Here is a 27,965-nt window from a genome sequence, read left to right on the forward strand (position 1 = left end):
AAGCCCACATTTGGGAATTATTTTTCTGATTTGTACATCAGTCCCTGCCCTCAAGAAACTTACAATCTAAGGTCCCTAACTCATATATCGATATCTATTTATTGCCAATTTACACAGGGGCCAATTAACCTACCAGCATGTCTTTGGAGTGTGAGAGGAAACCAAAGTTTCTAGAGGAAACCCACGCAGGCACAGGGAGAACATGCAAACACCAGGCTGATAGTGCCATGTTTGGCATTTGAACTGACAACCTTAGTACTGCCAGGCAGAAGTTCTAACCACTTAGCTATTGTGCTGCTCAATTTGTTTATATATATATATATATATATATATATATATATATATATATATATATTGTGTGTGTATAAGTCATTTGTGTTGCACACAAAGTCCACTTTTTTGGGTAAGAATGTAAAAGTATAATTGTAGGAAAGACGAAACAGACAACTGTATTTGCAATGAAAAAATTCCATCCATCTTTTATTAGAAAAGAAACTTACAATGTACATGCAAATATATACAAAGGTAACAATTTAAAATAAAAAGTTTCAATTATGCTCTTAAGTACAAATATTTTAAAGAGAGATGAAATTGAATGCTATTCCAGTGATTAAATAGTTACAGCTATTTACAAAGTGTAATGCTTAAATTAGTATTTGGAATATATACTCGTATATTTGTAATCTGTACTAAAGAACTTACATACAACAGTTAATAAAATGCCATAGCCTGCCTTACAACAAAATTCTTTAACCTTCATGTTATAATATACCCTGAGAACATCTGCAGAAATCTGTCATCTGCAACGATACTTCATACTCAGTGGAGGCAATATACAGAACATGACTGTGTGCATAGCAAGGGTCTTCATATCCCACTGTTAAGCAGTCAGAGGGGCTTCCACATTCGTCTCTTGGAAAACTTACAAAGCCATTTTACAAAATCCTGAGAATCTAAAACAATTCATATTTGTATATTCTACTACTTGTTTGAAAACCTATATTGTGGGAATACGAGACTACCACTTCTGATAAGAATGTAAATGCTTGGCTCCCATGCTAATCTGCTGGTTAAAATACTTTCAGTGGCATAGAACTAGGACAATATGTGGACAGGGTCTCAGAAAATACTGAAGGCAAAAATAAACAGGTAACTAGCAGTTTAAAAAGACCATCAGGAAATGGTATCCCCCTATTTATCTCAGTACATGTTCTCTTGATGGGACCAATAAACAGTTGCTAATATGGTTATATACATAATCTATGATGAATAGGATATGTCTAAATGATTTAGACCTGAAGACATTTGCTATAAAATTGTTAATCTAGTATGAGGGGAGGGGGTGATATTTTGCTGCATATAACAGACTCCCATTTGTGTAGCCAAACTGTAGCATACTGCAGCCAATTTATTTCCAGGACTCTTAGTACAGAAACTCTTAAAAAAAAAAAAAAAAACACTATACTAGTTTTCTGGGGCTAAGGCTGACCATTTTTTTAAAGTTAGCCTGCAGGCCGATTCCTTCATTCATGCTATACAGTGCAGACCAACAAGTCTCCCACTGCGCCCATTGTACCCACCAGAGGTCAAAATACCCAAACAATTGCTGCACCTGAATAGATGCAGGAACTGCTCAAAAATCTTACAGTGTATAGCCAGCTTTATTTGTACATGTCACCTTGCATTTTAAAGTGACCCATAAAGTATTTACCAATATATTCTGATCTACTTTTGTAACAGCTGGGATTTCTGCATCACTTAAAATATAACAAACATAAAAATGTCATCACTGTGAATTTGGGGCAGTCCTCAATTCATAGCTTTTATACACTCACAGTGAAACGGGCCTGTTGTACACACTGATTCATGTGTAGTAAGAATTTCTGAGCTTACACGTATACCTGACACTACCTACTGTGAAGCGATACAGGTGTCAATTACAGATGCTTTGCTTGGACTCCTTGAATGCTGTACATGCAGTTCTTGGTACATACAGTGCTAAGCAATGTACTAATGAATGCTTCCACCACAGAAAAAAAGAAACACTTGTACACAGTACAACCAGTACTACTAAATGTAGATGCACTTAGAAGCAATGAATGCAACCTGTTTAATATACTAAAGGAGTAAAGCATGCACACTTTGCAAGGGAGTGTTCACTTAGCTTTGTAAATACAGTAAAAATTGCTTTACAATGTACACCCAATCATGTGCAAGGAAAATGAAAAAAAAAACAGGAATTTTTTGCTTGCACATGATTGGATGATTAAAATTAGCATAGACTCCCCACGTTCACTAAGCCAAGTCAAAATTCCCTTGCAAAGTGAACATGCTCTACTCCTTTAGTAAATAATGAGATTCTGAATATAAGAACTAAACCCTTTATAGCCCTTATATTGTTATAGTGGCAGAATTATATATATATTTTTCTGTTTACTAAGCAAATACACTTATTTTTTTTTACTTTGGATTGTTGAACGACTATCAGAGCAATTTGGGTGTAGCCTTCATATAAAAATAATAAACACCGTGTCTAAAAATACATGAGCATTGTTATAAGTAAATGTTTTCATAATGCTTTGTATTTTGCATTAAGCAACGTCCACGTCTTGCTTGCTTGGCTGGATTCTCTAGCTGGTGCGTCATTTATACATGATGGCCAATACACAGACATGATAAAATGAGGGTGTTTTTGTTTTAGTGTACCATATGTACAGTACTGAGTAATGAATAGTAACTAGATTTTAGTATTAAAATGATGTGACTAAAAAAAATCAGATTTTAAAGCTATCCAGATGATTATAACAAGATCTATTCACCAGTGGTGAAAAATGCTAATCTTATACCATAGAGCATGGAGTATAAAACCTGAACGTATAATGGTTGTATTGCCCATAACAGCCTGTCAGAATCCTGCTTTCATTTTTCTAGTTTAGGTTATAAAATAATAGCTAGCACCTGATTTGTCGGAGATGTCAACATGCACCAGTGATGGAACAAGGGTTTCAAAGGGCACAATATTGACCCTTTCCTGGTCAAGAATCTGATCCCCTGCTTTCACACTTCCCTATTTTACCAGGATCTAGAAAATAATTGTAGGCAGTTATCCGCATATGAGGTCTGCATAACGGTGTATTACTAAGGGTATACTCATTTTGAGAATTCAAAATGATAAATAAGTAATAGAAGTTTAAATCGTTTTGTGGCAAGTCCTTCCTGGTCTGCAGTCTTTAATAAAGCTTTGTATTGGATGAAAAATGTTATATACAACAATTATTTTGTGGCAAGATAATTTCAAAATGGGGGTTTGAAAAAAGTTGATTGAAATTTCATACTTTCCTACTGAGTATCCTAATACTGTGGAACAGCTATGATAATAGCCAATTACTGCGATACTCATGAAGTATGAGAGTCCCTTATAAATGTAGACATATACAGAGCGGTTAGCATATTTATATCCAGAAAAATAAGGAGTTTTCAGTTATATAAAGACTGAAGGAGAACTAAGATAATGGCACAATGGCAAGAGGGCAGCAGATGGAGAGGAATACCTACTTAAATAATATTCTGTGGCTTGGTGCTTGGTGCTGAATTCACATCCAACTGCTCAGTTTGATCATTTGTTATCAAGAAAAGGAATTCCATCAAAAGGTATGTGCAAATTGATTAAACTGATTGCCATTTCCCAAAATAGCTGCTCACATTTTTTGACCAGCATCAACTCTATGGAATGTTTGTTTCTCAGCACTGTTTAAAACAAATTGTGACATTAGGGGTTATATGTACATCAAAATTAGAAAATAACATAACACATCTTTATATATCAACTTATGTATATTACAAAAAGGGTTTTAGAAGCGAAATAGTATTAAATCTTTATTCACAAAGTCCATTTAATACGTAAGCCATTGTTTAATTTAGTTGTTCTCAACATCCACTGACAGCTCATGTGACTCTCATTATCAGAGAAGTACAAGTGCATTCATTAGTTAGGGGACTTTGTAGACCACAGCTGAGACCCATTGGTTTAAACAATGGTTTGGCAAAGCTCTTTTAAAGTGGTTGTAAAGGCACAAGGTTTTTTACTGCATGAAGGTAAAAAAACCTTATCTGTGCAGCAGCCCCCCCAGCCCCACTAATATTTACCTAAAACCCCCTCTTGATCCAGCAATGTGTTCAAGAGCCTTGCCTCACTGGGGACTCTCATTCCTGATTGGCTTTTGGCAGCCAGTGAGCAAATCAGGAAACGGAGAGGACGGGGCTGAGCCGCGGCTCCATGTGTGAATGGACACACAGAGCTGCGAGTTGGTAGCACACCTGCTCCCCCTGCTTGGTTTGGGTGCACTCAGCAGGAGGGAGGAGCCAGGAGCGCTGGCGTGGGCCCGGAGAAGAGGAGGATCGGGGCTGCTCTGTGTAAAACCACTGCACAGAACAGGTAAGGCTGGCCATACATGGGTCGAATTTCGAAATAATTTTCTTTCAAAAATCTGATCTAAGAATTTTCCTTCGAATTTTGCCCCATTAGTGGGCTGCAGCAATGGCCGATTTTCGTGAGTGATCGGGAATGTTGGAAATTTTTTCGAAAACTGAACGATTTTCTAATCAATGATGGGAGAATCGTGGGAGAAATATAAACGCAAAATAAATGCACATGATTGCAAGAAAAGAAAATTCCCAGAAAGAAATGAAGATTCCCAGCTATGAACGTTCTTTTCTGTAGCAATAAGAGGTGAAATTGAAGGCTTGGTTGGTCAAATCTCGAAATCAATGGTGGCACCATCGAATCACAAAACGCACAAATTCTGATTTTTGAAAGAATATTCTTTTAAAATTTGACCCATGTATGGCCAGCCTAAGTATAAAATGTTTGTTATTTAAAAAAACAAACAAAACAAGGCTTTATTATCACTTTAAATGTGGTCAAAAGAGGCACTTTAAACTATAGAAATCCTGAATATGTTTAACATATCACTGTTCTGTGATGGTGAAAAGAATTAGTAAACTTTATTTAGGTACTTTATTCTTTGACTGGTCCTAATGGGGCATGCAATACCTGAAGTAAAAAAAAATAAAACCAGGGTGAAGCTAACCATGACAACAGCAGTGGAATAAAAATGGATTATTGATGGGACATCCTGTAATATTTTCAAGTTCTCTTAATCTTTGAGAATGATGGTTCAACATATAAAAAAGCACAAAAAGAGTAACAAAAAAGGCATTGAGCAAAAACCCTTGTCCTTCAAGCAGAAGTAAACCCATCATCTTAACAGTTTCAAAAAACACTTACATTACTGGCACATGCCAGGACTGTAACTGTCACATTGGTTGTGCTCTTAACCAAACTGTCAAACCATTCAATGGGTGGTGCCATAACTGATCACAAGTGCAGCATTAGGGCAGTTGAAGATTAAACAGAGGCCAAGATTGCAGCTTCCTTGGCTTAAAACGATAGGAGGATTTACATCCACTTTAAACACATCAATGAGTACCTTAAAGCGGTGTTCCAGCCTCCCCCTTTCCCCCTCCAAAATATAAAGGTCAGCAGCTACTAATACTGTAGCTGTTGACTTTTAATATTAGGCCAATTACCTGTCCTGGAGTCCAACGATGTCGGCACCGCAGCCGATGTTTCCATCGGCTGTCGGGTGTTGCCGCCGCCATTGCCGGTGAGGGAACCCGGCAGTGAAGCCTTGCGACGTCATGGGCGGGTCCCTAATGTGCATGCGCAAAGTGGGCTGCGCATTCGGATTGGCTCGGCGGCGGGGGAAAGGAGGAGGGGGCCAAACTTCCGAGGGACAGCGCCGCGGTGCCGTCTCCCAGAAGTGGGGAAGGGTACCTGTCAAAAACAGGTACCCGTTTCCCCCTCCCCCCCCTTAAAGGTGCCAAATGTGGCACTGGAGGGGGGGGAAGCAAATGAGCGGAAGTTCCACTTTTGGGTGGAACTCCGCTTTAAATATATGCTGAAAAAATGTAGCAGAAATATTACTAAGGGAAAGGGGCACAAAGATGCCATTTAGAAATTCCCTATGGGGCTGTACAACATGACTAAATTATGGAAAGTACAATAGCCAATGCCAACTGTGCATTCAGACAATGGGAGACATCTTTTTACTAGAGATAATTAAATGGCATCTACTGTACTGGGCTCCTACTCTCCAACCCATTATAGGCCCATCTGTGGAATGAACTAGCAACCCATATAGCAAAATTTGCATAAATAAGCCAAGTAAACACCCAGGCAGAAAGGTAATAACTTACAGATATTACTTTACCCAGAACAAAGTGCTGCTATAGCCCTCAAACTTTATATTAGCCCTTTGTCAGAACAGGTCATCGTACATTAGAGAATGAGGAAGTGATCTACGCATTATCCTTGGACTTGAGGGTTTTTACAGCTCCATTTTGTTTTACTTTATGTGAGTAGCTATATTGATTTTAATACATTTTAAGAGTTTTACACTATGTGGAGTGCCTGGCTCTCTTGTCTTTTGCTGGTTACTTCTTTGAATGGGGGGTGACGTGTATTGTGGATGGAAGTGGCAATACCTCACTTACTGCTGGAGCCTGTTAATTTCAAGCGCTATGTGAATTCTCTAATTAGAGGATCATATCCTTGCGGTAAGCCTCTGTGTGTGGCACTGGTGAAGGAGCACTTATCTGGTGTTGTTTCATACCTCCAGGAGTTCTTTTCACTATGCTTGGATTCTATTTTTGCACAATTTTGACAGACATGGGAATATTTGGATTTCACTAAGGACATTGACTTATGCAGTGTGGCTATTACCATACCTTTCTTGTTTCTTTTTTTTTTTTTATACACTGTGGATGATTTATTCATACGTATTATTGATTATTTATATATCCTGCAATTAGCGCAGCACTATTTTGTTTTATGGTAATGTTGTTATCATTGGTGTGCTAGCAGCTTTTTCACTTTTTTCACCCATTAGCACAATTTTCGGTTGTTTCAAGCACAATCCAGGGAAAAGATTTAGCATGCTCTGACAGAATTTTCTAGTGTATTTCGATACAGGCAACATTCTGATATTAAACGTATGTCATCTATTAATAGGATTTTTTTATTGCTATTAATAGGCACAAATTGTCAGCAGAACATTTGTTGAGTGCAAAGCATGCTAGGAATGGAGAGTGATTTTTCCACATGTCTGAGCAATCTGCTGCTGGTTCAGGGAGAAATCCATTTTGAAAAATGAATAAGTATCTTGATACGGAAGGCTCTATTGTTAACCTATATACACACCAAATAACTTATTAAAGTTTTTCTTATTCTCCTTATTAACACAGAAATGGCAAATTTTAGATTATTTCCAACAGTGCAACTAGGAAATCAGTTTGGAGAGGGTATGTGTAATACAGAGAAGAGTCACAAGACTCTGCAGCTTAGGTAATGCACAGTATTTAATGTTACCTCTCCATTGTAAATGATATGTCACCCTGCTTCCAATAATTGCATTGATTTTAATTTGTGAAGTAGTTCAGACAAATGGGGTAAAATATTTGTTATACTTTTGGGGTAAAACAAAAGTGTATCATCCCTCCAACTTATAATTTCCAACCCTTCAATTTATTCTTAGATGGAACGTTTTATAAGTCTTATAAAAAGTCCTGGTGGATGAAGTGTTTCAAATATACAGTGTATATACACTGAACAAAATTATAAACGCAACACTTTTGTTTTTGCCCCCATTTTTCATAAGCTGAACTCAGATTTTTCTAGGTACACAAAAGGCCTATTTCTCTCTAATATTGTTCACAAATCTGTCTAAATCTGTGTTAGTGAGCACTTCTCCTTTGCCGACATAATCCATCCACCTCACACTGTGCAGTTTTACTGTGTTGGGGGGGGGGGGGGAGGGTCCGTAAACCAGTCAGTATCTGGTGTGACCACTATTTGCCTCACGCAGAGCAACACATCTCCCTCCCATAGAGTTGATCAGGTTGTTGATTGTGGCCTGTGGAATGTTGGTCCAACCCTATTCAAGGGCTGTGCGAAGTTGCTGGATATTGGCAGGACCTGGAACACGCTGTTGTATACGCCGATTCAGAACATCCCAAACATGCCTAATGGGTGACATGTCTGGTGAGTATGCTGGCCATGCAAGAACTGGGATGTTTTCAACTTCCAGGATATGTGTACAGATCCTTGCAACATTGGGCCATGCATTATCATGCTGCAACATGAGGTGATGGTCGTGGATGAATGGCACAACAATGGGCCTCAGGATCTCCTCACGGTGTCTCTGTGCATGCAAAATGTCATTAATAAAATGCATCTGTGTTCATTGTTCATAACATACGCCTGCCTATACCATAACCCCAACGCCACCATAGGCCACTCAATCCACAATGTTGACATCAGCAAACCGCTCAACAACACAACGTCATACATGCTGTCTTCCATCTGCCCTGTACAGTGAAAACTGGGATTCATCCATGAAGAGAACACCTCTCCAAAGTGCCAGACGCCATTGAATGTGAGTATCTGCCACTCAAGTCGGTTACGAGAATGAACTGCAGTCAGGTCGATAGCTGGATGAGGACGACAAGCATGCAGATGAGCTTCCCTGAGACAGTTTCTGACAGTTGGTGCAGAAATTCCTTGGTTATGCAAACCGATTGTTGCAGCAGCTGTCCAGGTGGCTAGTCTCAGACGTTCTTGGAGGTGAAGATGCTGGATGTGGAGGTCCTGGTCTGCGGTTGTGAGGCTGCTTGGATGTACTGCCAAATTCTCTGAAATGCCTTTGAAGACAGCTTATGGTAGAGAAATGAACATTCAATTCACGGGCAACAGCTCTGGTGGACATTCCTGCAGTCAGCATGCCAATTGCACGCTCCCTCAAAACTTGTGACATCTGTGGCATTGTGCTGTGTGATAAAACTGCACATTTTAGAGTGGCCTTTTATTGTGGCCAGCCTAAGGCCCACCTGTGCAATAATCATGCTGTCTAATGAGCATCTTGATATGCCACACCTGTGAAGTGGATGGATTATCTCAGCAAAGGAGAAGTGCTCACTAAAGCCCCGTACACATGCACCGATTGTCGGCCGAACGATCGGCTGTCTTTTGTCCAGTGCTGTCGTGTTGGTTGAAAAGTGCTCAAGACTGCACACGAATTTTGTCGGCCAACAACAACCAACTTCAGAAGTGATGTCATGTGATGGTTAACTTTCCATGTTTTTTTTCTTCTCTGAGCATGCCCAGTCTTGCTCATCTGGCTTTTGTTGGCCGAAATCTGTACTGACTGACGGAAAATCGGCCGTTCTGGTGTTGGCCAACAAAAATTTTATAGCATGCAGACCAGATTTTGTTCGGCCGAAAAGTTGCAGTCCGTTGTACGGGCCTTAACACAGATTTAGACAGATTTGTAAATATATGAGAGAAATAAGCCCTTTGTGTACATACGCAAAAAAAGTCTTAGATCTTTGAGTTCAGCTCATGAAAAATGGGGGCAAAAACAAAAGTGTTGCATTTATTATTTTGTTCAGTGTATATATGTGTATACTGTTTATATATATATATATATATATATATATATATATATATATGTATGTGTGTATGTATATATATATATATATATATATATATATATATATATATATATATACTAAAACTGGGTTGTGAGATGATGTCGTCTTTGCCATAGCACAGAGATATTACAATGCTGTACTAATTCTTATTTCTTAAGCACATGGAAACTTGCCATATATGTTCCTCATAGCTAGCTGGTCCTGCCATAAGACAAGTGCAGCATTTTGTGGAGCCCTCTCGGGGACCCATAAACCCTAATAATACCTGTAATTGTTATCAGTTTCAAAACCAACAAAATCTGCCATGATCAGAAGTTGCTATGCTTATTGCCGGGCTGAGGGGTTCTTGTTGAAGGAGGCAGTATTAAAGTTTGGCCTTGCCTGCCAATGGCCATAAGAATGCTACTGGTGTTCCTGCATCGCTGGTGGTCAGACTTTTGCAATAAGGCTATGCTGCTTTTTAAAGTTGTGCTGCTTTTTCTCTGTAACTCAGAAGGTGGCAGGCTTCCCTTATTATTTACTAGTAGGGGTAGATGATGTAACCAAGATTTTAAACAGTTTTTATGCAAGTGGTCTTTGCAACATTACAGCTTTCATACATCCTGCCCCATGGATCTATAGTAGTATGGCTCATTTATTGCAGCAATAAGATACATAGTGAAATTCTGACCGTTAAAAACCACTATGAAAAACAGTTACATATGAAGTCAAAGCATCTCCCTACAGCATACAAAGCTATCATAGCCTTCTAGATCTCTTACAGTGTTATTTAGGATATATTATAAGTAGTAAACCAAAGCATGGACAATTCACAGATGCCTGTAAAGCTGGGTAAACTGCTTTACTTTGCAAATAATTGATTATTTAAAGGTTTAAAAACATTCACATGGAAAAACTGGCAGCAGGATTATTTTCTAATAGAATGTAAGGAGCTATGATGGCAAACTAAAAGAACTAAGTATACATTAAATCATCTCTGCTGGAAATCCTCATTACTGTTTGCATTGTTGCAATAAATAAGCCTGAGCACCTTCACATATGAGAACTACAAGAAACACAAACAAAAAATATATGCAAATAATGTTAAAGAACTGAAAATGTAAACAGTGATTCCTTTTCCAAAGCCACATTGAAGTGAAAATAAACCCTCCTATCCTTTACAGACAGGAAGCGGCCACCTTAAGCTTCTGTTTAATCTCCAGTTGTCATGGTGCTGCACATATGATTAGCACTGACATCAGCCTATAGGCGTGCACAGGGGGTGTGCCAGGTGTGCCTGGGCACACCCCAATTACTCTGTGTGATGCTGATTTCGCCTACTACCCGGGCTTCCCCCTGTGTTGCGCCCCCCTGCAATGCTTCTGGCTTCCCTCCTCTCCCCCCCAGCTGCTGCAAGGATGTTTCAGGATGGAGAGCAGGGGAAGGGGCTAGTTAATATGTAATGTACCCACCCCTTGCTTTTCTAAATGAACACGGTGTAAACATTCACTTACTGTGTTCAATCTCACATGAAAAGAACTGATCTACAGCACTCTGTTGATCGCGTCTCCTAGTAGCTGCCTCTGTATGAATTTTATCACTGGAAATGATGTCACAGGAAAAGTTAGAAGCTGTTTTTTGCACAATAGAAATAGGAATAATGCAAGCTCTGGGGGGGTGGGGATCGAACCACGCTGAGCAACACGGAGTCCGCAGGGTGGAAAGCCCGTGTGAAAGGACCTTAAGGCTATATTCACACCTCTGCCTGAGATTTGCTGTGTGTTCTAGGTGTGGTTTGTTTTTTTACATATTTTGGTCTTTTACCTGCGCTTTACACATTTGACCATTCATTATTTTGGAAGGTGCATTTAGATGGAAATCACACCAAATGTGCAAAAAGCAGGACTTTTTTTTTTTTTTTTTTATCAAACTACACCCACCGCACACAAAATCCTGAGGTGTAAATGTACCCTTAGTATTAAAATATAAGTCCCCCTAATGAAAAAAAAAAAAAAGCTGTAATTCGTGTAGGAGTTTTCTACCAGCAGTTCAAGGGTTTATACCAGCTGACATCTGTAGTTAAGATAAGAAACTTGAAACACAGAGAAAGAAGAAGTTCACCATTAAGCCCCGTACACACGTACCGATCGTCGGCCGAATAATCGGCCGTCTTTTGTCCCCGGGCTGTCGTGTCCGCTGAAAAGTGCAAAAGACTGCACACGAATTTTGTCCGCCAACAACAGCCGACTGCAGAAGTGATGTCATGTGATGGTTAACTTTCCCTGTGTTTTTTCTTTTCTGAGCATGCCCAGTCTTGCAAATCTGCTGTCTGTCGGCCGAATTCTGTACTGACTGGCGAACAATCGGCCGTTCTGGTGTAGGCATACAAAAATTTTAACGCTTGCACGACAGATTCTGTTCGGCCGAAAGTGCGCTGTCGGCTGTCGGAAGCATCATACTAACAAGCCGAAAATCGGCCGATCGGTCGTCTGCCGAATCTTTTCGGCCGACAATCTGCACGTGTGTACGGGCCTTTAGTAACATGTTCCACCCATAGTCAGCAGCCTCGCAGGGTTCTGTGAATGAATGAACTACAAGTATGGTCTGCCACAGCAGCAGACAGCTTACAACTTTCAATAAACTAGCAGAGAATTAATCGGCACCCTGGTAGTTCACTGACACTTCCTATAGCTGAGAAACTGTTTGTCTGTATAGAGGTGTGGGCAGACAGCTGTTAGGAGTGTATGCAGGAGCTTCACATTGAAACCAACAATCCACTAATCGCAAGGGAAATGCTTTTCAGGCTGCACTGTAAAAAATAAATAATAAAACACACATTTTTTTACATGCAAAATGTGCATTTATTTTTAATTTATTTAATTTATTTAATTAACATAGCCAAGAAGCAACGGCTTTCCACCATACCAAGAGATGTATGACAAGTCAACATACCAACTCCAACAACAAAATCTGCTAGAGAGGACTGGAAGTGTGCTTAGTTTGCAGAATACTAATACAAGGATTGTCCACAGAGGGCCAGGACAAGGGGTGGGCAGGAGGGGGGCGGCTGCCTTGGGCACTGGGGTATGTTAGGTAGGGCACCAAAAGGAGGTTGGGGAAAAGGGAAAGGGATTTGTGTTGGGAGGGGGAGTTTGGGGGGCGGCAGGGGATAAGAATTATTCTAGGAGGGGACATTTGGGGAGGTGTGCTAGGAGTGGGGATTTTTTGCAGATACGTAATGCTGCTCATACATCTTGGGGGGGGGGGGGGTATTCTCATTGAGAAAGTCATACAGATTCTTCTAATTCCACATGGTTGTAGCAGGGATATATGTCTGTACTGTGCCACACCTACTACGGTTTATGTCAATCTATACAAAGCTTCTACTAAGAGGTGCAGACAGTGTAGAGGAGACAAAGTGAATGTAATGCTGGAGGTTGGAATGTAACCAGACAGCGTTATTAGGACAGCTATTCATGCAGGAACCACATACATTAATCAATCCCCAGTTAAGTATTTCAGTGACATAGTTGCATAATGTCGTGTGCTTTTACAACATAACTAGGGAGAAGAATTTACTTTTAAACAAGGATTGATAAAAGGAATAAAGAATCTTCTGTGCCAGGTGGGTTGATGGGTTTTTGGAATGCGGTTATCCTGGATGATCCCGGGCCATCACATAGGCAGAAAGACAAAAGATGTACACCGCTCCAAAGTTATCTGCAGGTGTGGCAACCACCCTGGGTGCCTGCTGAGGTCCGCAACCCGAAATATCCATACATCAAAAAGAGAGATGCGGCACATCCAGAGTAGTAAAGACGTCTTTGGTTTATTGATATTCACGCAATGAATAAGCACTTTGTGTGAAACGCGTCTGCTGAACATTGTGGTTCTCCTGTGTGTCAGGTTTTAAGCCTGTGAGAATGGAATATCAATAAACCAAAGACTTCTTTACTACTCTGGATGTGCCGCATCTCTCTCCCGGGCCATCACATACCTGTCATGTTTGGATGCCTGTATGTGTATATGTTCTCATGTCTTTTGTTAAAACATGTACACCCACGTACTGTATACTTGTTGAGAGATATATTCTGTTTGTTCATTTGTATGACCTTTGAATAAAACTAATGAAACTAATGTGGAAAAAAAAAAAAAAAGAAGGTCTGTGCGTTGTTACTTTTTTACGGTAGTGCTGATCAGTGATGATGCCCTGTTCTAATGTACTGAAAGGTGATGTATTTTATTAAAACAATATTAAAACTCAGTTTTTAAGCACTGCTGTAATCACTTACTGAGTATGCAGCTTTTTCATCTTTTAATCCTTGCCTATGTTCCTGTTCCTGTTGAAGCTTGTGCAATGACCACTGCCCCAGGCTTCCTGTTTCAGGATGGCTCCTTTCTTTTGCAGCATTTTATGGAGCACCCTTGCATGCAGAGACTAGAGTTGTGTCTCCCTACATTGTGTGCATCAATTGAAACACACAGCCTTGTAGCCTAGATGACAAAGCATTCCCCTGCTCCTTCCTCTCTCCCCCCGTTCTTCAATCTAAAAGCCTGCAAAATTTCTCGTAAAGACCAGAAGTTCGGGGAAGCAGCACTGAGGGAGCAGAAGCCAGCAGCATTCAAAGTTTTAACTTCAAGTGCTGGGATGCAAATTTTAACAAACAGTTTACTGGGCAATGTTTAGATTATGGTGTTCAATGTGTAAGCTAAAAACACTGATGGTTTATTACTACTTTAACTACCATAACAGCTTGCAAAGATTCAATCAACCTCACTCTGAGGAGGACTGGGCCAGGGGGAAGCGGGGCAATTGCCCCCCGGACTGCTCTGATGCCCCATAAAATGGTTTCACCAATTCTGCCACAGACATGCCTAAAGGATTCCTGGTGAAGAGAAGTAAAAAGTCTCCACCGCTGACCTACTGAGTATGGGATAAAGGCAAGGACAAAGCGCAGGCCTCCCCCCAGCATAGATTGGGTAAAATGTGTCTGAACAGAGGCCAGTTCCGTGCACCACTGAAGACTCTCCTCCCCTGGCCAGCCACGATCGAGCTGTCCCAGCTCCCCCCAACTGCCCCAGCTGGTCAGGTCAGGAATCCAGATTTGGCCAGTGAGTAGAGAGTACCTGGAGGGGAGCTTCACCCTGGAATGGGGGTCAGGAGGAGGCAGAAGGAGAGTAGGAGCGGGGCCGATTCGCCATGGGCTTCTGGTTTGTACTTGCCCCCTGGGCCGAAGGTTGCCAGTCAGCCTCTGACCTCACTGTAAATGAAAGTCTTTTTTCCATGCAGTTTTTAGTACATTACACTTTCCTGTTCATACAATAATGGTCTTAAAGAATAAGTGCACTTGTAACACACCATGCTCTTCCTGTGGCACATTGCCTTATGTACCTGGAATAACTGTCTGTGAATGCCTACAGCCCTGGGGGTACACAGCAAAACAAATCACTATAACTGCAAATAACTACCTCCATTCTCTTAATATTATTTATCAATTGTTTCCTAATGCACCAGCCACATTTGGAAGCTTACACCTCTCATGTGAGTTTAGGACCAAGCCCAAGAAACAAAATGCATTCAAATACAAGTTATTCATTAAAGTAACTGCCCAGTAAACAGAAAAGGGGGGAATCATAAGTTATGCAATTTTTGTCAAAATAAAACTGCTTTAAACAAACCACAGTGCTTATGTAGTTATTATACCAATAAAAAAACCCCAAATAAAACAAGTGAAAACATTCAAGAAACTTTTCTTGATGGGCAAATAAAATATATGCGGGCTTCAAAGTAATAACTATACTAAAGTCTACAATTGTAGGCTTATTCAATAAGGCAGTAGTACAAAGAACAGTGATCATAACACGCAGTGCAGTAGCCAACAGCAAAAACAAGTTTCCCTGATCAGTGACGGTGAGTAGATCTGAGGAATAGCTGTGCATAACAAACCTTCACAAATGATTGTCTTTAAAAAAAAGTCCATTGACCAGTTTGGACTGTGTTAAGCCCCGAACACATGCGTCGAAAATTGGCAGGGAATTTTCATCCGACGACCAATCTGTTAGTATGATGCTTCCGACAACCAACTCCGACTTTTCGGCTAAAAAAAATCTGGTGTGCAGGCTATAAAATTTTGTCCGCCGTCAAAACACGGCCGATTTTCGTGCAGTCAGTACAGATTTCGACAGGGAAAAATCTGATGAGCAAGTCTGGGCATGCTCAGTGAACAAAGAACACAAAGAAAGTAAACCAACACATGACATCACTTCTGAAGTAGAATTTTGTCGGGCGAGAAAATTCGTGTGCAGTCTAGGCACATTCCAACCAACAAAACACCACTCTGGACAAAAGACGGACGATCGGTCGGCCGATAATCGTTGCGTGTGTACAAGGCTTTAGGCTCCATTCACACCTGAGTGTATTGTTTTCAGGTGTTTTTTTGGGCGTTTTCAGGTGCTTTTTTGCAGGTGTTTGGAGGCAGGCATTGACATCTAACAAAAACACTTGTAATCTGCCAAAAAAGAAGCTCATGTACTTTTGTGAGCTTCAGGCGTTTTGCTTTAGGCGACATATCGCTCATGTGTAAACAGGGGCAATTGATTTTGCTTGTTGGGCATTTTGAGACTTCAGAGATGAGCATTTTATAAGTTGAAAAACGCTTAGGTCTCAGGTGTGAACAGGGCCTTATGGTCTACAGCAGCCTTTTGCAACCTTCTCAAAATTGAGGAACCCTTGAAAAAAAACTTTCCAGGTTACCTCTGCTAATAATTATTGTATCTACAACTCACAGTACATCAGCATGACAGTCACTGGGAAAAATCTGACTAAGGCCCCATACACATGGGCCAAAATCAGCCACAACAGTAGGTACTGTCCGACATTCGGCCCGTGTGTACAGGTCCTTGTATGGCAGAAGCAAGTCTCGGTCCTCCTGTCAGTACAAAATAGCGCAGTGGGGGAGATCCCTGTACGAACATTGAATAGTTAGCATAGAGACCTCCTCACAAGCGGCTCGGTTTTTTCTGTAACAAACTTACAATATGTATCAGGCTTTACATTTGCTATCTGTAATGCATGCCTTACAGATAGCTAAAAATATAATTAGGGTCTGTAGTTTCTTATCTTAGAGGAAGAAGTTGCTTACTGCTCAAGAAACACCCAAACCTCTGGAGGAACCCTAGGCCTCTAATGAACCCTGGTTGAGAAAGGCTGATCTGCAGCATGTGCATCTACACATCTTTCTGGAAAAAGAACATGCTTTGAAAGCTGGAGGCACAGTCCTACAACCTGTCACTGGTGTATAGAGCTGAAGCAACTGCATGAATAGCAATGATACATAGCATGGTTGACTCTGCTTTTATCATTTAAAAAAATGCTGATTTGATTTCTTTCTTCATGCTGTTATTATATAACTATGCTTTCCAGCTATAGGTGTTGTGCCAATGTCACCTGTGTATGGCACTGCTGGGTGACATACTGGAGAAGCACTCTGGTATGTCCATGTCACCAATATCTGAATGAACCATGGCTCATCTGATGAGCTGTTCTTGTCATTAGTAGCTTTAGAGTACAGTAATCCCCCTCTACATCGCGGTTCAGTTTTTGCGGTCCCGGTAATTCGCGTTTTTTTTTTAATGTTATTTTACTATATAAATCATTAAAAATGAAAGATTTTTGTGTTTTTCATAGCTCTTGCTCTGTCTCTAAGTATCTTTTATGTGTTTAAATGAGTTTCTATTGTTTTAAAAGTGTGTTTAAAGACCTTAAAATGCTTCTACACGTACAGTGACAGTAAAAAAATCATGCCTACAATGCATTTTAATAGGGTTTTTCTATTTCGCGGAATTTCACTTTTCGCGGCTGGGTCCGGAACGTAACCCCCGCAATGGAGGGGGGTTTACTGTAGTTAGAAGAATGATGATTGCTTATTGGTTGGTATGCGATACTGCATTTTGCTTTTTTTACCTCATTAAATGGCAGCATACAGAAATTCAGCACCTTGTTGACTATAAGAATGTATTCATAGTTCTCCTTTTTAAGGAAAGCAGTATTAACTAATAATAATAATAAAAACATAAAACAAAGTTAAAATTAGGCACGTTCATTTGCCTTTAGAGATACAAATATGGAAGCTGCCATATTGAGTTTTTGTTTCGTAAAGTAAAAGCTAATGTCTTCTTAATACTGTGACATCAACAGTGCCACCTAGTGGCCAAGTTCACTGCCAATTCTTCATGAAGATTTTATCATATACAGTAAACTCCCGCTCCATCGCGGTTCAGTTTTTGCGGTCCCGGTATATTGCGTTTTTTTTTTGTAATGTTATTTTACTATATAAATCATTAAAAATGAAATATTTTTGTGTTTTCCATAGCTCTTGCTATGTCTCTCAGTATCTTTTATGTGTTTAAATGAGTTTCTATTGTTTTAAAAGTGTGTTTAAAGACCTTAAAATGCTTTTACACGTACAGTGACAGTAAAAAAAACATGCCTACAATGCATTTTAATAGAGTTTTTCTATTTCGCGGATTTTCACTTTTCGCGGCTGGGTCCAGACTGTAACCCCCGCAATGGAGGGGGGTTTACTGTACTTTTTAACAAGTTGAGCCATATGAGCTATGTATAAAAATGTACATATGATCTACCGTATGTACAGCATGGAGCATTTTTGGGGTGCTGTAAAGCATAACTGAGAGTGCCGAATAAAGGCACTACTGTCAATTATTATATAAAAATGGGTCCCTATCCTTAAAAAAGATACATAAAGGTACCAACCTAAATGCACAGATTTCATATTTATTCCTGATTCAGAAAATTTGCTATGCACATGAGGTCCCCCTCCAAAGTAAATAAATGCTAAAAACATGTTTTTTTAATGTTCATGAGTACACAATATTAGGATTACTGTTAAAGCTGAACTCTAGCCACCTATCCGAGCACAATTAAAACCAGATATGAATTCATTTAAAAATCATTGAATACATTTTTACAACAAACTAACATAAGGGTCTGAATTTGTCTATCAACCTCTTGTAATCCATTGCACAGCAGCAGCTCTATTGCTCTGTACAGCATAGGTGTGCGCAGCCTATTACATTAGGGTGTGCACCCCAAAGTTTCAATACACATGCATGTGTGTGCCTACATGTATATGTCCCCGGTACATTACTTTCCCTGCTGGCACAGTGAAATATGGCAGAGCAAATCAGAGGGAGATCTTTCCCATCTCCTCACTGGCAAACAGAGCGATAATGCTAATATGCCCTTGGTGATTAGGGTGTGCCCAGGCACACCCGGCACACGCTGTGCGCACGCCTATGCTGTACAGTGCTGCTACCTGTTAATATGCTTCACAGAGGGGAGGGGGAGCAGAAAGATGTACTAGCCTTCACTGGCTAGGACAGGTCCCGGAGGAGGCAGTATTTACTCAACTGCAGAGTAGACTGTAAAGTGGTCCAAGACCTGACCTGTCTGCAAGGGGTGCCAGGATCACAAGACTGACTGAACAAAATGTAAAATCTTTTGGCATCTAACAATGTTCACATAAACATATTTGGGCATTTATTCAAGTGTTTGGAGTTCAGCTTTAAAATAATCCAAATACTTTGACACTGTGATTGTCTCTCCTGGCTTTGAAGACCAATTAGTTGCAGACTCTAGTGCTTAGCTCACCCCTACAGAAAAACTAGGCCTTGACCTTGTGCATCCAGACATGATCCTGCACACACTGCAAAGATTGGAGGGATGAAGATTTGTACAAGCAGAAAGAAGAGCAGCATATGAAGAGCAACCCCTAGGATGGATTCACCTATATGATAAGACTAGCCTGGGCCTTATTAGAGGAACACTCCAGCCAATATCTCAAGTATACACCTTTTGTGCTAGCTATAGGGTGTAGAAAAATCTGTCAGTTATACTAGCAGGGAAACCCTGAAGTCATATACTACTACTGCAGGCATTGAACCATAACAACTATTAAGCCCTTTTTTTTTTTAAGACAGCCAGCACAAATATATTAATTTCAGAGGTACAATGTAATAACAGACTGTTGTGTTGGGATATGTACATACACTGTACACCCACATATAAATAGTTTAACCAGGTGCTTTGCATAATCTACAGTGCCACAGTAAGTATAAAAAGTTTGGAAAATTATTGCACCTACTTTACTAAAAATGCCAATGTGCACTGTAATAACTGAGAGAATTAGACCGCTCCTTACATTGGAAGCATCACTGTTCACTCAGGAGGAAGAGCATTGAAACATTGACTAATGATTAAAAGAGTCAAACAAGAACTGTTTCTGTTTCTCATAGTAACCAATCAACTTCTCCCTTCTTAGGCCAGTTAAAAAAAAAGCAAGAAAAGCTGATTGGTACAAAACAGTTAAAACACTTCTGTTTACAGAGCCCATATTATTTTCAAGGCTCTGTATTCCATATGGCTTATCAAACGTCAACTGGTAAAATATAAAGTACAGAAACAATTAGTCATGTGCGCCGCTGAGGCTCTCAGTACAAGCTGTTCTGGCTGAATCCTGTATATACTATATACAAGCAGTGCTCAGACTGGATCAGTGTATGGTAATACACATATCTTGCTCTAATATACAAAAATCACTTATGGAAATAAATACAGTTTGTCCCTTGGCTTTATATTTCCACAGTTATCCGCAGTTTGTACTTTCACTGTTCATAAAAATGTCTATTTCATAAATATTCATTCATAAAAAAAATGACTGAATCTAGTGCAAAACATAAGAAGCCTCTGATGAAATACTTTTACACCTTTGACTGCCTCTCATCAGACCACTCTTGCTTGGTGCTCTGCAGAGCTTGTGTCTTTTTCTCATCCACTTGTACATAGTCCACTCTCTGCTCTTCAGACAGGAAAGGTTTCTTAAATTAAAAGAGAACCACAAAAAAGTTAGATACTGATCTTTAAAGCATTGAGACACACATGAAAGATTTCCAGGTGCGATAAACTTTTTTCATCCAATGACTAGTGAACATCACAAACATTTTGACGCCCATAAAAGTATTTTCAGTTTTGCTGCTCAGCGGACAGGAAAACCACTTTACTAGCAGAGAAGATTGCTCGCCGTAGGTTTTAAAAAATATATACTGTACAGTATAGTCTGAGCATATGAAAATAGAGAAAGAAATAGATGTTTTGGGGATTTAAGTGAAGAAAAATATGGGGATGTCATTGCTGACCTCATTGCGATGTCATTGGAAAGACCTGCTCAATTGAATACAAACTGATTGGATAGTTTAAGTATGTCCTTATATTACATAGTTTTGTAAAATCTAAAGGTGAATGTAGAAAGACTGTATGGTCATATCGTAATGTATATGCTGAGACATAAGCTCCCAGGTTTTTGCCACAATGGGGCAAAGGACATTAACCTCCCTGGCAGTATGATTATGTCAGGAATTATGTACCAAAAGCGGTACAATTTTTTGCATGGAAATTTGGCGTTATGTATTATAGGCCTACAATTCTTAGTAATTACTGACTTAAACCTGACCAAAACAAGACTCTAGTAGACATCCCAGATGTGATAAATTTGAAACACAAACGCATGAATTATAATCTAATCAATAATATAATTTTATTATATAATATATAATATATATATATTATATTATAAAATTATATTATTGATTAGATTATAATTCATGCGTTATATATTATATATATACATGTGTGTGTATATATATATATGTATATATATATATATATATATATATATATATATATATATATATATATATATATGTGTGTGTATATATATATATGTGTGTATATATATATATATATATATATATATATATATATATAATGTGTGTACATATAAATAATAATAATAGTACATATATAATGTAATATAATATAAATGTTATGTGTTTTGTGCAACATTTGAATTTCCCTCCCAATTCCGCTCCTATGCACCATTGCTGCTGCAGGGAACGGAACCAGGAAGTCATTAGAGCGTCGGGGATCTTGGCTGGTGATCACAGCAATGGGAGATCATCGCTGGATCGCCAGGAGAAGGTAAGGGACACCGCTGCACGCTCTGCACATCCACCCCGAGCGTGACTCGGGGATACCAATAGTAGCATGAAAAATCCACCCCGAGTCACGCTCGGGGATACCGCTAAGCGGGTTAAGGAAAACATCAAAATTAACTTAAAGTATTTGTAACCCTAAAAAAAAAAAAAAGAGATCCTGTTCCGTTTATAGCAGAATAAACATCACAGTCCTTGTGCTGTCTAATCTTCCCCTCTCTAAACTGTAAAAACCTGGCTGATCCTGCCACTTCCTGTGTCTTCCTGTGTCCTGACCGCGATAATCATGGCTGCTGAGCCCTGATCACTGTGGTCTGCCTTCGTGCCTCCATCATAGGCAGCTTTCCTCTGTCCTTCCCCCTCCCTCCCTGTCAGCTCCATGTCTGTGTCTCTGCCCCACCCTCCCCTCCTGCTGCTATTAGTAGAAATAATATATTAGAAGTTTCCCTGCCAGCCCCTCTATAATATCTAGGCATAACACATAGGGTAGTGTTTTATTAAAATTAAGCTTGTAAATACCTTTTTATCTCTAGGCTGGTCACGTGACTCCTGGCTGGTCTCCTACGCCGATCCAGGGCTTCAGCAGGAGGGGCTGAGCGGCCACTTGATCGCCCCGGCTGATGTCAAAGGGAGACCTCGGCCCCTCCCACTGCAGCCTTGGATCAGAGCAGGAGACCAGCTGGGAGTCCCGTCACTGGCCTGAATATAGTTCTACATGTTTGTGGTAACAACCACTTTAAAACTCCACTGAAAGGCTCCGAAAGGACAATACATGATATAAATAATGAATAGTTCATATTTGCTTTACTGGTACAATGTCTAACAAGTATGTACAAAACCACTATGGGGATTGCTCTGTTGGAAGGTCATTTACAGTATCTCACAAAAGTGAGTACACCCCTCACATTTTTGTAAATATTTTATTATACCTTTTCATGTGACAACACTGAAGAAATTACACTTTGCTACAATGTAATGTAGCGAGTGTACAGCTTGTATAAAAGTGTAAATTTGCTGTCTTCTCAAAATAACTCAACACACAGCCATTCATTTCTAAACAGCTGACAACAAAAGTGAGTACATCCCTAGGTAAAAAGGTCCAAATCCGGCACAATTAGCCATTTTCCTTTCCCGATGTCATGTGACTCGTTAGTGTTACAAGGTCTCAGGTGTGAATGGGGAGCAGATATGTTAAATTTGGTGTTATCGCTCTCACTCTCATACTGGTCACTGGAAGTTCAACATGGCACCTCATGGCAAAGAACTCTCTGAGGATCTGAAAAAAAGAATTGTTGCTCTACATAAAGATTGCCTAGCCCTAAGCTATAAGAAGATTGTCAAGATCCTGAAACTGAACTGCAGCACGGTGGCCAAGACAATACAGCGGTTTAACAGGACAGGTTCCACTCAGAACAGGCCTCGTCATGGTTGACCAAAGAAGTTGAGTACATGTGCTCAGCGTCATATCCAGAGGTTGTCTTGGGGAAATAGACGTATGAGTGCTGCCAGCATTGCTGCAGAAGTTGAAGGGGTGGGAGGTCAGCCTGTCAGTGCTCAGACCATACGCCGCGCACTGCATCAAATTGGTCTGCATGGCTGTCATCCCAGAAGGAAGCCTCTTCTAAAGATGATGCACAACAAAGCCCGCAAACAGTTTGCTGAAGACAAGCAGACTAAGGACATGGATTACTTGAACCATGTCCTGTGGTCTGATGAGACCAAGATAAACTCATTTGGTTCAAATGGTGTCAAGTGTGTTTGGCGGCAACCAGATTAGGAGTACAAAGACAAGTATGTCTTGCCTACAGTCAAGCATGGTGGTGGGAGTGTCATAATCTGGTGCTGCATGAGTGCTGCCAGCACTGAGGAGCTACAGTTTATTGAGGGAACCATGAATGCCAACATGTACTGTGACATACTGAAGCAAAGCATGATCCCCTTCCTTTGGAGACTGGGCAGCAGGGCAGTATTCCAACATGATAACGACCCCAAACACAACTCCAAGACAACCACTGCCTTGCTAAAGAACCTGAGGGTAAAGGTGATGGACTGGCCAAGCAGGTCTCCAGACCTAAACCCTGTTGAGCATCTGTGGGGCACCCTCAAACGGAAGGTGGAGAAGCGCAAGGTCTCGAACATCCACCAGATCCGTGATGTCTTCTTGGAGTAGTGGAAGAGGACTCCAGTGGTAACCTGTGAAGCTCTGGTGAACTCCATGCCCAAGAGGGTTAAGGTAGTGCTGGAAAAGAATGGTGGCCACACAAAATATTGACACTTTGGGCCCAATTTGGACATTTTTACTTAGGGGTGTACTCACTTTTGTTGCCAGCTGTTTAGACATTAACGGCTGTGTGTTGAGTTATTTTGACAGGACAGAAAATGTATACTGTTATACAAGCTGTACACTCACTAATTTACATGGTAGCAAAGTGTAATTTCTTAAGTGTTGTCACATGAAAAGGTATAATAAAATATTTACAAAAATGTGGGGGGTGTACTCACTTTCATGAGATACTATAAATGCTGTTAACTCCTTTTACATTCCTTTCACATATGGCCCTTAGTAGTTGCCTGGTTCGATCTTCTAGGGCAAAAGTTGTTTTAACCTCTTTAAAAACATATGACCCTAAATCAATACTTTTGCAACTCTACAGGTAGGACATTGTAACAAAAAAAAAAGATAAGTAACCATTTTAATGCATTTTACCTTTTGCACAGGTGATGGAGATGCAGAATTAAAATCCAGTGCAAGATAGTCAAGGTTGGATTTCCTTAGAAAAGGGAAGCTTCCACTACTGGGTGATGCCCCTTGTCTCTGTTCCTTTTAATAGAAAAAAAAAATTACATTATACAGCAATATTTGGTAAAACACATATTGTTAACGTTCAATGTAACAATTCAAATAGTTAGGAGGAAAGCATTGTAAAGTGCATGACGCATATTTAAAAATCAAAATAAATAAAAAATTTGCATGCCTTCCCCTTTCATCTCCATGGGATATTAGCCCAGAATCTCAGTTGCTGTACCCATTGCTGGATGGCTGCCAGTGTGCCATCTTCCCACCATACTGATACAAGTCCTTATGACCTTTAGCACTGGGTTGGCACTTCAAAAGGGGGGGGGGGGCACGTGAGGGGACACCCTCTCTCTATACCCACCAGGCTCTTCCTTACCACCAATGCCTAAGAAAATGAACTTTAAAGAAAATCTGTGCTTTTCCCATGCAGGACAAATCAGCAGATAAACCTTTTGCAGACCCCCCAAAATACATATTCTTTCTTCCCTTTTACTCCTTCACCACTCCAACCACTGAGTAAAAAGCCCGGTATAATCTACAGTTTTTTTGCAAAGGTTAGCACGGTAAGACAATGCAAATTTAACTAAGCAGAGAATGTGCATATATGTAGGTTAGCTTTGTATAATTAAGGGGAGACAGATGGTGAATACTGAAGCAATGGCAACATCATTAAAATAGCATTATGGAAAATCAGAAGAGTACAAAGCTATCATTTTATTTATATGGTATGCAAATAAAATGAAAAGTAAATGTAAAAGTACAGAGAGATTTCTATTCACATTCATTATGCCAGTTCTAATCTCGGTATAACTGTTAGCTGAACATCCTGGCTCCAATTTCTGGAGTGTATTCTCCATATATTCTGATGCAGGACTTGCTAAAGGTTATTGACATTATAGGCCTCTAGTGCACACATCACTGGAATATATGGAGAATGCACTCCAGGCAGGGGATGTTCACCTTACAGCAAAGGCTTTGGCTGTCATAGTAGGACAAGAAGTTGGTGTGGGAAAGGGCGAATAATGCCTCTAGGGATGCACACAAAAGTAAAGACCCTGCTGGGATTTAAATACATCTCTACGTTTCCAAAATGCTTTTTTAAAAAGTCATTGGGTTCTGTGAAAAGCAACTTTATACACAGTAAATGTCCTCGACTACATACAATTGTGATATGTGAGCCTTGATTTTTCAGCCAGCCTGCTTCAAGAGTAATGGCCGGAATACCAGAGGCGTAACTAGAACCTTCAGGGCCCCGATGCAAGAAACCATGAAGGGCCCCCCAGACCCCTGGCCGGGGCCCTTACCTTCAAGCCCGGGGCTCTTCCCACTAATCCTGGGGCTCTTTAATCTCATTGCATGGCCTTTTATCATGGTCCAGCATCAGGATCCTTTCACAAGTTCTGCAGTGGGCCCCCTTCCTGCAATCTTGGGGCCTCCCCACAGTGGTGAAATGCCAGGGCCCGGTCGTAAGTGTGACCTTTGAGATCCTAGAAGTTCACCCACTGGTTTGCTACCGGGCCCCCTGGAGCATGGGGCCCGGTAGCGATTGCAACCCCTGCAACCCCTGTAGTTATGCCCCTGTCTCACCATCTAACTAGAACCTTCAGGGCCCCGATGCAAGAAACCATGAAGGGCCCCCCAGACCCCTGACCGGGGCCCTTCCCTTCAAGCCCGGGGCTCTTCCCACTAATCCTGGGGCTCTTTAATCTCATTGCATGGCCTTTTATTATGGTCCCGCATCAGGATCCTTTCACAAGTTCTGCAGTGGGCCCCCTTCCTGCAATCTTGGGGCCTCCCCACAGTGGTGAAATGCCAGGGCCCGGTCGCAAGTGTGACCTTTGAGATCCTAGAAGTTCACCCACTGGTTTGCTACCGGGCCCCCTGGAGCATGGGGCCCGGTAGCGATTGCAACCCCTGCAACCCCTGTAGTTACGCCCCTGCGGAATACACGATAAGAAAATCGGCCAAAAATTTCCGTTCAGCGAACGATCGGCCGATATTCTACTCATTAATGCCCAGCCATCAATGAGTGATATCTATATTGTGAACGGAAAATTCCGTTTGAAAAAAACGAAAAATTCTGTCGTCTCGTTTGCGAATGAACGATATTCTATACATTGGTTTTAAGGTTGTTCATTTGAAATCTGTAGAACATCATCACGCTGAACAATGTTTCGATGGTCGGCGGTCAACGGTCGGGCGATATTCGGCCCGTGTATGTTGGCAACATTTTCGACCAACGAACACTTTTTCATAAGTCGGTGGTCGAATGATCGGGCGATATTCTACTCGTGTATTCTGGCCATAAGAATGTGCCTGCTATTGTATATGACTAGAGTTATTTCTTGTCAAACTGGAGGGTACATGTTCCTGAATTTCTATTTGCACCCTCTAGTGACTTCTTCGAAATAATTATTTAAAACTCAAGCTGGTATAAGCTGAAACACTGAGCTTGGCCCGAAAAACTGTCTACACACTTTACAGATCTGAACGTATAACCGTCTAAAGATCTATCAACAATATGTAGTGGAAATGCCTGCCTAGTTGGATACAAATTGAATATGTCCCCATATTAAATAGTCATTCTACAAAGAAGATTGTAGTAGTGTTATACAATTTGTCACATGTATGACCAGCTTTAGTACCCCTAATATGGCTCATTACTGGAGGGTTCATACAAGTTCAGTCTTATCTTATTATGTTTTTTCTTGGATGGGGTTGCTCTTTTATGCATACATTGTTAAGTTATCCCACACCAGCAGTTACTAAGAAGTACAGCTATTTTACTATTTCTGTATATTGTACAAAGCATTATGCCCAGTACAACAACTGAGTCACTATATATATTGGTCTGCGTTGGATAAAACAAAGCCAGTGCGTGCACAACATGATTACCATAGGAATATAGCTCTCATCCTCTTCTCCTGAGACAGGACTGGCAAAGATATTTGCTGAGTTAATACAGTCGCTTTCTGGGGAGATAAAGCTGGTCCGATTACTAGGAAGAAAAACATGGAAGAGGTCAGACAAGCATTTTACAGATGCTCTGAAATGCAGCCAACTCCTGACATTGCACATATGTCCTATAAACATGCCCTGCTTCTGCTGCTCTGGTAGAGGAACAACAATATAGAAGTGAGGTTCCCTGGCAAAGAGTCAGCAGGAATCAGACATCACCAAGATAGGCATCAAGATGGTAAACAGGTCAGTCTTTCAGACAAATGGTTTTATGAAGGTTGTCCACCCAGCGCAATACACGACAGACATGATGCGTCTGCAGTGCACCGAGCAGCTGCGTCTCCATGCAATATTTATTTGTTTCTCTTCTAAAGACTGGGCCTGATTCATACCTTACTGCTTATTTCTCTTCTCTTTGTCATATTTGCTTTATGAGACATCAGGGGCCCTTGTATTGAACTGATCATCTGCTGCCAATGTTCAGGTTTGCAGCTGTGCTGAACACTGACACACAAACTTCCATGAAGTCATATTTACAAAGCACTAAAAGGACGATAAATATTAGTAAAACTAAACAGTAAAAGCGTATGAAGAGTGATAACAGCAGGCCTGA

General features: G+C 40.5%; 1 protein-coding gene across 1 annotated transcript in view; it reads right to left on the bottom strand.

Annotated features, from left to right (window-relative positions):
* Nucleotides 1-19,907: 19,907 nt before the first annotated feature.
* GAB3 (GRB2 associated binding protein 3) overlaps nucleotides 19,908-27,965 on the bottom strand; it is a 189,612-nt gene continuing 181,554 nt past the window's right edge. Inside the window, exons 8-10 of the mRNA XM_082262883.1 lie at nucleotides 27,290-27,392; nucleotides 24,305-24,418; nucleotides 19,908-20,424 (exon numbers count right to left, since the gene is read on the bottom strand). Of these exons, the coding sequence (XP_082119009.1) occupies nucleotides 20,308-20,424; nucleotides 24,305-24,418; nucleotides 27,290-27,392 (334 nt within the window). The 3' untranslated portion in view covers nucleotides 19,908-20,307. The remainder of the gene's footprint in view (nucleotides 20,425-24,304; nucleotides 24,419-27,289; nucleotides 27,393-27,965) is intronic.

The sequence above is a fragment of the Pelophylax lessonae genome (assembly GCF_965119305.1).
Source record: "Pelophylax lessonae genome assembly, chromosome: 7".
NCBI classification, from domain to species: domain Eukaryota; kingdom Metazoa; phylum Chordata; class Amphibia; order Anura; family Ranidae; genus Pelophylax; species Pelophylax lessonae.